Here is a 15,760-nt window from a genome sequence, read left to right as displayed (position 1 = left end):
TTGGACCTGGGCCCTGGAGGGGACTCAGAGAGAAAGGAGATGACATGGATGGAGATGCTTCCTAGGGAGTGAGTGGTTTGAGCCACATATTGGCCATCTCAGCCCTGGGGTGCAACAAAGGGAAGCTGAGACCCCTTGGCTAGTAGGACTGGTAACACAAACAGAAGGTCTGAATGAAAGCTAGACTCTGCTCATGAGCAGCATGGGAACACTTGCTTGCTCCCAAGCCAGGGTAGAAAGACTGGATTGAGACCACATGGCTGTCTGACTGGTTTTCTGTGACTACCCTAGTGTGCCCCTCAGCCCAAGCTGAGCCAATACCCCAGCACTGTTTGCCTTGTGTTGCAATGCCACACAGGAGCATAGGCAACTACAACCAAGGAAAATCTCAACCGTGAGATGCTGTAGCAGCTCAAATCCAAGTGGCAACCGAGCAGGGAGCAGGCAGCCAGTCCTGGCGATTGCAGACACAGTGCCTCAGAGGCAGATCTCATCTCTGATGGTAGCCAGGCTGCCACAACCCCTGTCCTGACCCTCTCTGAGTACCCAGCCCCTCCTACTCCAACTCTGCTACCCTTATGAGCTAAGGGTGCCAGGGCCGGGACAGAGTACACACTTAGACAGAGCTTCTGCTCCAACAACTGAAGACATGAATCATAAATAATGAATTAATCATGATTTACCCATTAGTGAAAGTAAGCAGCTGGCCCTGGTGTGCAGGCCTCAAAAATTACTGCAAGGATTACTTAACGAAATAAACTTTGACAATGATAAAAATATGCTAAGATAAAATTATGAATAATCTCTGCCATAGCACTTCCATACACTCTGGGAATGACATCTGCAACCACAGCTTCAATAAAATTGCAGAGCTGTGCTTTTGAAATGCTTTAACTAAACTCTGTGCTTGGGAAATCTGTGGCTTTTTTACAGTAATAGCAAAAGCACCAACAAAGGGGTGACACCCACTGGGCAGAGGTAGAAGCACTACCTCACACACGGCTTTGGTTCTAGCTCCTCCTTCTCCAGGCCCTTCCTTCCAAGGTGGTAACTGCCAGTTCACCCTGAAGAAAGGCATGACTCGTGTTCATGCCAAATCCAGCTCTCCGAACAAGGCCACTGGGTACACACAGACTGCATAGGGATGCTCCCACATAAGGACACTCCTTCGAGGCTGTGATAGGTAATTATTTTACCTCATTTCATAGAGAGAAGAAGACAAGCAAAATAAGACAGAGGAATTTGTCTTAACTGAAGGAGCAAGAGAACCCCCCTGAAAAACAACACTAATGAAACAGTAATAAACAATTTACTAGATAAAGAATTCAAAGTATTACTAATAAGAATGCAAACTGAATTAGGGAAAAGAACAGATGAACACAGTGAAAATATTAACAAGGAACTAGAAAGTATAAAAAAGATCCAGTCAGAACTGAAGAATACAATAACTTAAATGAAAAAACAAAACACTGAAAGGAATGAACAGCAGACTAGATGATATAGAAGAACACATAAGTGAACTAGAAGATAGAATAATGGAAAGCACACAATCAGAACAGCAAAAAGAAAAAAAACATTTTTCTTAATGGAAATAGTTCAAGGGATCGTTGGGATAACATCAAGTATCCAAGGAGAAGAGAGAAAGAAGGGGATTGAACATGTATTTAATGAAATGATGGCTGAAAACGTCTGAAACCTGAAGAAGAAAACAAATATCCAGGTACAGGAAGCACAGAGGGTCCCAGATAAAATGAACCCAAACAGACACACACCAAGAAAGACCATAATTACAATGGCAAAAGTCAAAGAGCCAATTCTAAAGGCAACAGGAGAAAAACAAAGAGATACAAGGGAACCCTTTGTATATGATAAGGATAACAGCTAATTTTTCTGTAGTAACTTAGCAAGCTAGAAGGGAGTAGCATGATATACTAAAAGTGTTGAAAGGGAAACCCTGCAACCCAGGATATTCTACCCAGCAAGGTTATCATTTAGAATCCTAGTACAATTTTGTGGGGCTTCCCGGGTGGCTCAGTGATAAAGAACCCACCTGCCAATGCAGGAGACTCAGGAGACATAGGTTCGACTGCTGGGTCAGGGAAGATCCCCTGGAGGAGGAAATGGCAAGCCACTGCAATATTCTTGCCTGGAGAATCCCAAGGACAGAGGAGCCTGGCTGGCAACAGTCCACAGGGTTGCAAAGAGTCAGACACGACTGAGTAACAGAGTGCATGTGCACACACACACACACACACACACACACACACACACACACCGAGTGTTTGTGGGACTGTAGATTTATGCAGCCACTATGAAAAACAGTGTGAAGTCTGCTAAAAAAAACTAAAAACAGAGTTACCATATGATTCAGAAATTTCATACTGGGGATATATCAGAAGAAAACAAACACACTAATTTGAAAAGATATATTCACCCTAATGCTCATAGCAGCATTATTTACAATAGCCAAGACATGGAAGCAACCTAAGTGCTTATCAATAGAAGAATGGATAAAGAAGAATGTGGTGTATGTATATATACTCAATGGAATATTACTCAGCCATAAAAAGAATGAAATTCTGCTACTCACAACAACATAAACGGACCTTAGTGAAGTAAGTCAGATGGAGAAAGACAAATACTCTACATTATCACTTATAAGTGGAATCCAAAAGATGAAACAAATGAATGTATATAATAAAACAGAAAAGGTCTCATAGACACAGAGATAAAACTAGTGGTTACCAGTCGGGAGAAGGAAGCGGGAAGGGACAATATAGGGAAATGGGATTAAGAGACACAAACTACTATGTAGAAAATAAATAAGCAACAAGGACGTACTATACAATGTGAGGAAATAAATATAGTCATTATTTGGTTACAGCCTTAAATGGAATATAATCTATAAAATGTTGAATCACTCTCTTGTACATTTGAAACTAATATAATATTGTAATCAACTACACTTCAATTAAAAAAGAGAATACAGAGGATGAAAAATAAATAACTTCTTTGGGGCCTCACATCTAAGTGTTTGGGAACCCATACCCTCTGATCTCTAGTCTGCCTCCCTACAGAGGGTAGACGTAGTTCTCTTTGTGGGGGCTGGTGTTAGGTTTGGGGCAGGGCAGGCAGAAATTGGAGGCCATGTCGACCCCACGATGCACAGCTCTGATTTCCCAGCTGTGAGAGCGTCTAGCTGTGTTCTTCTCTGGTATTACCCTTGCTAAAGGGAGCTCCCTTGACCAGAGTCATACCCCTCTCCAGAGGGCAGCCCACATCCAGTGACAGGTTATTGCTGGGGTACAGAGGTCTGGTCCCACTGCTTTACTGAAATATCTCTGAAGCGCCACTCAGCTCTAGCATGCTCTAGAGGGTAGGCTGAGGCCTTTGTAGCAACTGCACCACATTTTAATTTCTCCCTCTGCCCAGTTCAGCTCCCTTCTCTCCCTCACAGGTGTGGAATCCCAGAGAACCCCTAAAGCCTTCTGTATATGCATCCATACACATACACACTCATCCTCACACATGATATGGGGAAGAAACAATGGCTACAGAAAGTAGACAAAGTCTGATTGGGTCTCTTCTATGCCTTCACTGAGTTTACCTCCCCTTCATTATTCTTTTTCTGGATAGCTGAGATCTTAGGGCCCCCAAAGGCTGGACTTTCTCCGAACTCTTCACATCATCTTGCACCCAGAGAAGTGGATAAATTGATTGTTGGGGGTGCAGAAAGGTTGACTAGCTTCTATCAAATCATGATGTAAGCAGCCACCTAGTGAAGCTACTGAGTAGGACCAGTATTCATCTTAGCCTGCAACCTCATTGTGGTCAGGCCTCAACGCAGTGCTCCAGTGATGGGATTGGAGGTCCCAACCCAGCCAACAAGGAAGAACAGCCAATCCCATTTCCTTAGAAGACCTGACCACAGTTTCCAGGTTCCCACCAAAAACATTACAGAAGCACACCTACAGGCCTGAGCTGCTCACGGCAATGTTGAGGAGATGACAGGTCTCAGGGCAGGCCTGCAAGATACACTTCAGAGCCACAGGAAGGGAGCATGTACCTGGTGCTGCTTGCTTTTAAGATTTCCTGAGCCTGACACGTGTGGCGAAGAGATACTAATTGCAGAAAACAGAAAATAGCTCCCCTGAAAGTCAAGAGTTCCACAGATGGCATGCTTGCTATTCCCTAAACAGAACTTGGATAAAGCCATCTGCATCATAAATCATTCAAGCGCTAAAGCCCATATGATAAATCAAAATGAAAATGTTTTAAAAATGAACAAGTTTTATCCATATCTACAGCAAAATGAATTTTCAGGAATAGGGTTCCTTTTGTGTTATGTAAAGCCTCTCCTGAGTCTTATGCAGTAGGGGCACAGAGGGGTTACGGCCACAGAAAACTGCGGGAGAATAACAGGCACAGGACTGGTCAGGCACACTCTTCCTCCCATGTGCTGTGAACAATCTCTCTGGCCCAAGAGCCCATTAATAAAACTTTCACATTCTGGTGTGAATGTGTAGATTTATTAAAAGCCATGAATTGTGCTTGTCCCCTTGTCTAGGCCGATACAGAAACCAAAACTCAAGTTCCATATAAAATATTTGTGTGTGTATGTATGTTTATGTGCCTGTACTCATGCACCGTTTGTCTACTAACAAAATAAAGAGTATCTATTCCTTTTAGAAGTATATAAAAAGCCATTCCATTTTGTGAAATTATTTTTTTAAAATATGAGTACAAGAGATGTCAGAGTTTCTTTTATCTATTTTCACTTCGATCTTCCCCCAGAGTCCCCCTTCCTTTTCAACTTCAGCAATACACTATGAGAGGAACATCAGGTCAACATTTGGGACAGAGGAACTAAAGGTAGGATTTAAACACCCATTGCTGTCCTCAAAAATACTTCATGGGACAGCTCTCACCAGAACCAGAGCCCTCCTTCTACAACAGCTTCAGTTAACCGCTTGTCCATCAAATAACTTATGCGGTCCAGTACCTCCAAGAACAACATCTTGATAACCATTGTTAGAAAACAGATGAGACAAGAAACTTAAGGGTACATGCATAGGGAGCCAATACCTGATTAAGTACGGAAAATCACCATATAATTACATAGTTCATGGGCAACTGCAGGAAAGGGAGGTTTGTTATTTTTAAACAGACACCCAGCAGCTGAAACTTCCTAGAGGGAACAGGCCCCACTCAGCTACCAGCACCCAGCTGCTTTTTATGCCTGATTCCAAAGGAACAGAGGATAGCTGAAGAAAACTGAAATAAAATCTTGTTTTTACTTATTTAAAAATCCTAATATAATCTTTCTCCCTCAGAGGTCAGTGTGCTTGGAATTAAGAGCTGAAAAGATACACTGCTGTTGTCAGCCACAGGAAGAGGGGTTGCCTCCCAGTGACTGGGTGTGTGCATCTTGGTATACGCCTCCCAGTGACTGTTTTGACAGAAACAAGAAACAGTTTAGGAAAAAACCAACAGAAGAGTTGCCAAGTAGCTTAGAAAACATACTGACCCATGCCAGTGTAAGAAAATGCCTGCATAATGCTATCCTAGTGTGAAAAAGAGGTATTCCCTGAGAAGGATGCTGGTGGTTCCAGTCCGGATTTGCATGGCCTTAGGAAGTCCCTTCCTCCGTCCACGCCTCCAATTCCCCTTTGGGCAGGTGATCCTCTCCTCCCAGTTCTGTGCCACTTCCACCTCCACTGTGAATGTGAGGTTGAGGCTTCTCCCAAGCAACCACCTCAGGGCCCTGGCTGTACGTGTGGGCCTACTGCAGAGGCCTCTCAGTAGAGGGCAAAGCAGCAAGGGTTCCGATGGGGGCATGGGGCTTAGAAGAGGCCAGTCTACTTGTGGGCTTGGCCCTCACTCAAGATATGTTATCTCTTTTATTATCTTTGACTTCTTTAAACAACTCTACACTCAGGTGTAAAATAAATGTATGATTGATTTACACCAGAAAATCTCCCAATGGGAATTTGCCCTCACTGAGATTTTCTGAAGAGCAGCCTCTATGAAGAGCTGGAATTAACTGATTATTTGCCAAGGTAACCAAGCAAAGTCAACGACAAGATCATGAAGTCTGTGGGAAGTGACCATAAGCCACACTAAACACACACGCACACACGTACACTGTTCCTGGGGAGGCAGAGAACAGCATTAACTTCAAGAAGCCCCAGTCCTGGGTGACCGTGGGTGAGGTACATGCGTTCCTCATGCAGCTCTCCCCTCCTCCAGACAACAGAAACCACCATCCGCGTGGACGTCAGGGGTAGGCAGCAGTAGCAGCACCGTGAGGGGACCCTGGCTTCCTGCCAGGCACTTAGTGGTCTCTGCTAGCTCCGAAATTCTACGCAATTCTCAATTTGTGGTTGGACTGAACATAAAGTATAGAAGAACATTCAAATTTGAAATTCTTTGAGTCCAGTAACTTTGGAAAATTATTTTTGTGATCAAATTTTCTAGATTCCACTGTTGTTTCTTGAATAGATTGTTAAACTAATTAATCTACATAATACCCAGACATATGGAAATACAAACCGATAGCATTTTTATAACACTGCACTTCAATGGTCAGTCTTTGTGATATTTTTATGATGTCTTGTTCAGCTGTTTTTACATCCACTATCACTGACTAACAAAAGAGAACTGACGTCTTCTTGGAAGTTACAGATTTTCCATTTCTTCCCTAAAATGCTGATATCTGAGTGAATGTGTCCAAAGTACCATCTAGAATGTGAGTTGTGAAAGTCAACTGGCAGAAGACAGCTTTGGAAACTGTCACTGGAGCCACCGGCAGAAAGCAAATGGAAGACAGAGCTTGACTGCAAGTAAACTGCCAGGTCACTTGAAACTCACAGGGTCTCTGGGATTCAGCACAAGGAATAGTGCTGCTTTATAACAGTGAGAGTGATGATGGCAGCTAACATTTATCATGTGGCCACTGGGTGCCAGACACTCTACTAAGGGCTTGCTCCTAAAAGGCAGGCACTAATATTATCAGCCTTGTTTTATAGGTGAGGAAACTGAGGCAATGAAGAGAAATAATAATGCTCAGGATATGAATCTACATAGAGCCATTAGTCTTAGCTATTACCCTAAATGCTTTCAGTTCAGTTCAGTTCAGTTGCTCAGTCATGTCCGACTCTCTGCAACCCCATGAATCGCAGCACGCCAGGTCTCCCTGTCCATCACCAACTCCCGGAGTCCACCCAAACTCACATGCATCGAGTCAGTGATGCCATCCAGCCATCTCATCCTCTGTTGTCCCCTTTTCCTCCTGCCCCCAATCCCTCCCACCATCAGGGTCTTTTCCAATGAGTCAGCTCTTCACATGAGGTGGCCAAAGTATTGGAGTTTCAGCCTCAGCATCAGTCCTTCCAATGAACACCCAGGACTGGTTTCCTTTAGGATGGACTGGTTGGATCTCCTTGCAGTCTAAGGGACTCGCAAGAGTCTTCTCCAGCACCATAGTTCAAAAGCATCAATTCTTCAGCGAAAGTAAAAGAGAAGAGTGAAAAAGTTGGCTTAAAGCTCAACATTCAGAAAACTAAGATCATGGCATCCGGTCACATCACTTCATGGGAAATAGATGGGGAAACAGTGGAAACAGTGTCAGACTTTATTTTGGGGGGCTCCAAAATCACTGCAGATGGTGATTGCAGCCATGAAATTAAAAGACGCTTACTCCTTGGAAGGAAAGTTATGACCAACCTAGACAGCATATTCAAAAGCAGAGACATTACTTTGCCAACAAAGGTCTATCTAGTCAAGGCTATGGTTTTTCCAGTGGTCATGTATGGTTGTGAGAGTTGGACTGTGAAGAAAGCTGAGCACCAAAGAATTGATGCTTTACTAGGAGGTAAAAAAGTAAAGATCAAAAATCATTTAAAAAATAATCAGAAAACTGTTTTATGCTTTTTAAAAGTTCAAAAATAAATTGAAGGATCTATGTTTTAATCTACTATTTTGATTACTCAGTTTGTTTCTGTACTCACTATTTTTTACTCCATACAACTATTTTAAATTAATTTTCTGGTTATTAATCTTCCCTGAAAAATTAGGAAAGGTTAAGTATTATAGGGCTTCCCAGGTGGCAAGTCTTAATGACCCAGATAACCATGATGATGTGGTCATTCATCTAGAGCCAGACATCCTCGAATGTGAAATCAAATGGGCCTTAGGAAGCATCACTACCAACACAGCTAGTGAGGTAATGGAATTTCAGCTGAGCTATTTCAAATCCTAAAAGACGATGCTGTTAAAATGAAGCACGCAATATGTCAGCAAATTTGGAAAATTCAGCAGCGGCCACAGAACCGGAAAAGATCAGTTTTCATTCCAATCCAAATAAGAGCAATGACAAAGAATGTTCAAACTACTGCAACTGTGCTCATTTCACATGCTAGTCAGGTAATGCTCAAAAAATTTTCAAGCTAGGCTTCAACAGTACGTGAACCGAGAAATTCCAGATGTAAAAGTTGAGTTTAGAAAAGGCAGAGGAACCAGAGATCAAACTGTCAACATCCTTTGAATCATAGAAAAAGTAAGGGAATTCCAGAAAAACATCTGCTTCATTTACTATGCTAAAGCCTTTGACGGTGTGGGTCATAACAAACTGGAAGATTCTTAAAGAGATGGGAATACCAGACCACCTGACCTGCCTCCTGACAAATCTGTATGCAGGTCAAGAAGCAAGAGTTAGAACTGGACATGAAACAATGTACTGGTTCAAAACTGGGAAAGGAGTACCTCAAGGCTGTATACTGTCACCTTGCTTATTTAACTTATACACAGAGTACATCATGCGAAATGCCGAGCTGGATGAAGCACAAGCTGGAGTCAAGACTGCTGGGAGAAATATCAATAACCTTAGATATGCAGATGACACCACCCTTTTGGCAGAGAGTGAATAGGAACTAAATGGCCTCTTAATGAAGGTGAAAGAAGAGTGAAAAAGCTGGCTTAAAACTCAACATTCAAAATATAAAAACAATAATGTTTTTCTTGAGTCTCTGCTGTCAGCGTCCTTTCCCACGCTGGGAGTCAGTCCGCCTCACCTCCCTAATATGCCCTGCAACACTGCACTGGTCTCTGGACCTGCTGCGGAGGCAGCTCAGACTCTAATCTGGTCCTGCTCCAGAGGTTCAAGAGAGAGGGGACATATGTATACTTCTGGCTGGTTCATATTGATGTCTGACAGAAAGCAGCAAAATTCTGTAAAGCAATTATCTTTCAATAAAAACTAAACAAATTTTTAAAAATATCTCAACATTCAAAAAGATCATAGCATCCAGCCCCATCACTTCATGGCAAATAGATGGGGGAAAAAATGCAAACAGTGACAGACTTTATTTTCTTGGGCTTCAAAATCACTGCAGATGGTGACTGAAGCCATGAAATCAAAAGACACTTGCTCCTTGGAAGAAAAGCTATGACCAACAGCATATTAAAAAGCAGAGATGTCCCTTTGCCAACAAAAGCCCGTATAGTCAAAAGTATGATGTTTCCAGTGGTCATGAAGTGATGTGAAAGTTGGACCATAAAGAAAGCTGAGCGCCGAAGAATTGATGCTTTTGAACTGTGGTGTTGGAGAAGACTCTTGAGAGTCCCTTGGACTGCAAGGAGATCAAACCAGTCAACCCTAAAGGAAATCAGTCCTGAATATTCATTGGAAGGACTGTTGCTAAAGCTGAAGCTCCAATACTTTGGCCACCTGATGTGAAGAACTGACTCACTGGAAAAGCCCCTGATGCTGGGAAAGATTGAAGGCAGGAGGAGAAGGGGACAACAGAGGATGAGATGGTTGGATGGCATCATCAACCTAATGGACATGAATTTGAGCAAGCTCTGGAAAATGGTGAAGGACAAGGAAGCCTGGCATGCTGCAGTCCTTGGGGTTGCAAAGAATCGTTCATTACTTAGCAACTGAACAACAACAATTATAAATTTTTGACTCAGGGTCTTCTAGTCTTGACCTTACCATGCAATTACTGTGTGAATTTGGTTGAGCCTCAGTTTTCTCAGTTTCCCTTATTAGAGTGTTCCTTTCTCTAACTAAAATAGTTCTGCATGTGTTGAAGTGTCATTCTGTGAACTTAAGAGACACTGCTTGTCAAGAGCAGATGGCTAGGGCCAGTTGCCAAGGCACTGGCTTCTCCAGCCTGGCTGTAACAGCTGCAGGCTACAGTCCCACCTCCATGTTCTGGCGATGTACCAGTCTAAGATGTCACAGAAACATGCTTGAGTTGGCCAGCACTCAGTATGATATTTAGAAGAAAGAAAATAAAAACTTAAGAATGATCAAGTTCTAAGTAATATCAAACAAAAGCATGCTATGCTTCTTCTAATTTCCTCTGAAAGCACTTCTCATGTTTGCAAAGAGAGTAAGCTTAATATGTTAGCCCATCATAATTCCCAATGTGATGTGTGGGCTGGTAGTTCATCACAAAATCCTCCATTTTATAGGAACCAGTTAAGTTTCAATGCCAATTCTTGTTCTCAAAAGCAAGCTGCCTGCTAACCATGGTATGTATATGTTAGTGTCCTGAAATTACAACAATATTGTTAAAGTAGCAAATTTACCATAAGCATGCAGCAATCCCACTGCTTAGGGAAAATAAGTTTTTCTTATTCTTAAAAACATCACAATTTTTTAAAAGAATAATCACTTTTATCTTTTCAGTCTACCATGCAAATTCTTAGAGACCACAAACAGATTCATAAATTATTTTGTAACTTGCCATCCAAAATACCGTGACTTTTTTCCCAAAATTATTTATTCATTTGCATGTTCAAAATTACTTATTAGGGGCCTGTCAGACATAAAGAACTTGAAAAGACAAACTCTCAATCTCTGTTATAGGATTTTTAAAAATCCTCCTATTTTGGAGGATTCTGCAATTCCATTTTATAAATATCAAGAATTAGTCACCTTAGTAACAATTGTGTTGTGTGTTAAATGCTAAATATTTATTAAACAGAATTGAAAACTGACTCGTTAGTTGTCCTCTAAAAATTTCAGCTCCTGCCTCTATCCCTCTCCTCCCCTTTGCAATGCAACTACGCCTTCAAACAGCATTCTTTAAAAGGCGGCTTTATGGCTTTGGAGGAAGAAGCTGATTTCACAGCCAGATTTGCCACTGCTGTGGAAAACAGAGTGCACATGCAAGCCAGCTGAAGTCATAAGGGCTGCAAGGATTAGGGCCGCGGGGGCCTCCACTGCTGCTGTCAAACTGCAATTGGAAACAGCTTTTCCAAAGGACAGCATGAGAAATCAGGAATTCCTGTCCACAGCTCCCCAATCCACAGGGTTTTTAATCAGGCTTGGTATTACCCATTAGAGATCAGAAATATAAAAATCATGATGAAACCAAACAAGAGTATTTTCTAGGTTTCCAAGTTTTGTTCTGCCTGGATCTCTTCCAAGCCTGTAATTATTGTCACTCACTACGAGATGTGGGTTTGATCCCTGGGTCAGGGAGATCCCCTAGAGATGGGAATGGCAACCCACTCCAGTATTCTTGCCTGGAGAATCCCATGGACAGAGGAGCCTGGCAGGCTACAGTCCATAATGTTGCAAAGAGTCTGACATGACTTAGGGCCTGAACAACAACAATGACCAGTTAAAAAGGGAACTTCTTCTGACTGGGACAGCAGCTCTAGGAAGGCTGGACCCGAAGGCAGGGCAGGCTCAGTTCAGTGACCTGCCTTCCTTCCAATCCCTGGATATACAGATTGTCTTAACTGCTCAAATTCAGTTACTTCATCTGTACCTGTCACTTAGAGAGATAAAGTAATTTTTGCAGAGATCATAGAAAAACTATTGAGAACTTTAATAAACTAGAATCATTCAATGAAAGGTTTATTTTCTAAGCCACTCAATGGCAACCCACTCCAGTACTCTTGCCTAGAAAATCCCATGAACGGAGGAGCCTAGTAGGCTGCAGTCCATGGGGTCGCCAGGAGTTGAACAAAACTGAGTGACTTCACTTTCATTCACTTTTATGCCTTGGAGAAGGAAATGGCAACCCACTGCAGTATTCTTGCCTGGAAAATCCCAGGAACGGGGGAGCCTGGTGGGCTGCCGTCTATGGGATCGCAGAGTCGGACATGACTGAAGCGACTTAGCAGCAGCAGCCAGCTAAAGAAAAGAATTTTTTCTCAGGAAAACAAGTTTGAATCATCAATTTAGTTTAAAAAATATTCAGGATTTGATTTGGGATTAATCCAGATGTAGACTAATTTCCAATACCTTTGTCTAGATTTAGAAGACCTAGAGGTCATTTATGGCAACCTCAACTTCATTTGTCAACTTTTCAATGATCTTTGAGACACAAATGCTAAAGTAGGAAAATAAATTAATCAGAGATTCGATTTAAAAGATGAGCTTATCAGATAAACTACAAACACCTTTGTTACATATGTCACTCATTCTGATCATGATACAATGCTATGTTATACAGGGATTAGGTAACACCCAAAAGTGGGCCAGCTGTAACTTTCACCTTGAAAGATTCTTAATTAAAATTCCCTTATATGTATGACTTCTAGGCAAGGAAGGAGTTATGACTTGATTTTTTTTTAACTTGCCTTAAAAATTCCAGTCAAATTCCATCTATATAACCAAACTTTCCCTGGTCACCGTGAGTCAATTCCTCTTTTGCTTTTCACAGCAAGTTTCTGGGACCTCTCTTCGGCACAGGACATTCTATACAACAAATATAGTTGCTAGTAGATGAATATTCCCCAACTAGATTCTGGGCTGTTTCCCCAAAAGGAACAATTGTGTCTTATTCATTTCTTTAAGCCATCTCTTCCCCTGTTCTGAAATTAAAAACTAGAATTGTAAATGAAACAAACAAAAAAATTCCCTTCCATTGTCTAAAATGTATTATTCATTTCTTAGGGAAGAAGATATTTTCAGAAAAAGAGTATTGGCAAATAATGGCCAAAATTTCAGAGAGGAGAAGAAAGCTCAGTGGGAGAACATTATGTACAAACTGGACGATCAGCAAAGGTGAACTAAGGATCTGAAACAGCACTTAACTCTCACCATAAAGCCTGCCCCAAACTGGAGCAAATTTAGACTCGTTAGGACTTTCTTCAAGAAGCAGCAATCAATTCTTGAATAAAAATTTTCCAGAAAATCCTTGTCCTCTAATAAAAGCAATTTCTTAAGAACACCTTGGAAATCTACTTAATGACCATAAACAGATTCATAAATTATTTTGTAACTGGCCATCCAAAATACTGTGACTTCTTTCCCAAAATTGTTTTTTCATTTATATGTTCAAAATTACTTATTAGGGGCCTGTCAGACATAAAGAACTTGAAAAGGCAAATTCTCAATCTCTGTTATAATATTTAAAAAAAATATTTTGAAGAAATTCTCATCAAGACGATCAAATCAAGAAAAAAAAAATTCTGGTTAACTATAAATTACGTAGAATGTTCCATCATCTGGGCCTCACCTTTGTTCTGGCAATGAAATCTACTTGCTAAGAGCAATAAAACCTGAATGGCCCTTACCTTCGTGAATATACTTCTTTTGAGCATCTTCAGGATTAAGTAACTCCAGTAAAGATTAAGAACTTGCAGGACCATGAGCTGCAGGTTGAGGAAGATGTATGAAAAGAAAGGTTGAAGGTAGTGCAGAGGCAGAATCAGCGTGCAATATAAAATCCTGAAAAACCAAACAAATGAGAATGTTCCGTTACAGTCAAAGCACTTCTGAATTTTCAGTGAGGAAACAAGCACTTTTTCTCTCAAGGCATACAACATTTATTTCATTTCTAATAATGTTCAGGAAAGACTCAAAAGAAAACAATATGGTAATATCACCTTTTATACCATTTTTGGAAAGTCACAAATGTTCCTCTATCTCAGTTTCCTCTCTGCAAAGAGAACTGTATATCCTTATCCCACTTACCTTCCCGGGACTGGAGAACATGAGATAATGCATGTGTGCATGGGGTTATTATTGCCTTTTGGACACAGTCTCATCTATTTGGCATCAAAAGTGAATGGGAAATTTTACATGAGTAAATTTTCTGGATAAAACAGACTTTTAAAGAAGCAAAAATTCTATTATTACTTTTACTTCCACTTTCTAAAGTGAATTGAATACTTTATTAATTTCATAAACAGACTCCTGGACATAATACGAACTGCCCTCAATGACCAGGATGCACAGTGCTTTCAGATACAATTGCAGAATGAAGGCTATCTGTTGTCTTCCCAAACTGCAAACACTGCTGTTTATACATGTTTGTAAATATAGTTTTTTCATACAAAATTGAAAAATAAGAACGCTGCCCATAAAATTACAATTAAAAAAAAAAAACTGTAATTTTGTGCATTCTTCTCTAACTTTTCTCACATATATTTAAATTTAGGATTGGGGCAGGAGGAGAAGGGGACCACAGAGGATGAGATGGCTGGATGGCATCACCGACTTGATGGACCTGAATTTGAGTGAACTCCGGGAGATGGTGATGGACAAGGGAGGCCTGTTGTGCTACAATTCATGGGGTTGCAAAGAGTCGGACACGACTGAGCGACTGAACTGAACTGAACTGATAGTAAAATTGACTATTTGGGGGTGTGCAGTTCTACAAATTACAATAAAAGCATAGATTTGTGTAACCACCACCACAATATAGAGACAGAGTGGTTCCATCAACCCCCAAATCCCGGTGCTGTCCCTTTATAGTCATATCCCCAGACCTAACACTTGGCAACCACTTATCTATTCCCCATCCCTTTGTCTTGTCAAGAAGGCCATATAAATGGAATCATACAGCGTGTCAGCTTTTGAGATTGCCTTCTTTCACTCAGCACAGAGCCTCTGAGATTCATGTAAGCTGTGTGGGTATCAATAGTGTGATTTTTTAAACTAGTGAGTGGTATTCTATTGTGTGGGTATACCCATTAGTGACCATCTGCATTGTTTCCAGTTTTTGACAATTGTGGACAGACTGCTATAAATATTTATGTAATATATATGTTTTTGTGTACACATGAGTTTTCATTTTTTAAGGGTAAATACATACAGGTGGGACTGTTGGGTATCACAGTGCCAAGTATACACTTAACTTTACAAGAAACTGAAAACTTGTATTCCAGAATAACTATTTTGCATCCTAATCAGCAAAGAATGAGAATGCCAGCTGCTGCTCATCTTCAGCAGCACTTATTATTATTCTGTAGAGACTTTGCCACTGTAGTAAAAGTATCACTCGTGGAATCTTACATTCAGTTTCTTTTAGCTTTAAATCAAAACAGTTTACACACAATCCCTAGAACCTTATTTCTGACAAATAGCAAGGAGATCTGGATCCACAGGTAGGGACAATGCCCACGGTCAGCCTGAAGCAGTTACAGAAGATGGACCATCGGCCCCTCTGCCACTTACAAAGTTTTAAGAGTCCAGACTCCTTGAGGCGGAAATCTTACAGTATGCAGCTAGCTAGACAGGAGCAGACAAAAGGTAGCAGGAAATCACACATCTTGTAAACAGCAGGGGTCCATAGACAGACAAAGCAAAGTAGAAACTTTCAGACTGATAGGAAATTGGGTGATAAGGGTCTGAATAGAAGACAAAGAAAGGTGGGGAAAGGTGGCAATCTCCTGTGTTCAAATGTAACCTTTTGCTCATTATGATCTTATTAAAAATAAAATTAGCCTTGTAGATAAGAAGTACCCGTCATGCACTGACACTTCTGATTTAAGCTAAATAAGGACAAAA

At 41.1% G+C, this 15,760-nt stretch overlaps 1 protein-coding gene across 1 annotated transcript in view; it reads right to left on the bottom strand.

Moving 5' to 3' along the window:
• Positions 1 to 15,760, bottom strand: part of CERS3 (ceramide synthase 3) — a 126,474-nt gene that overhangs the window by 38,538 nt on the left and 72,176 nt on the right. Inside the window, exon 9 of the mRNA XM_052660009.1 lies at positions 13,543 to 13,696. Coding sequence (XP_052515969.1) covers positions 13,543 to 13,696 — 154 coding nt within the window. The remainder of the gene's footprint in view (positions 1 to 13,542; positions 13,697 to 15,760) is intronic.

This window comes from Budorcas taxicolor, chromosome 21 (assembly GCF_023091745.1).
Source record: "Budorcas taxicolor isolate Tak-1 chromosome 21, Takin1.1, whole genome shotgun sequence".
Taxonomy (NCBI): Eukaryota; Metazoa; Chordata; class Mammalia; order Artiodactyla; family Bovidae; genus Budorcas; species Budorcas taxicolor.
This window is presented reverse-complemented; position numbering and strand designations above follow the sequence as displayed.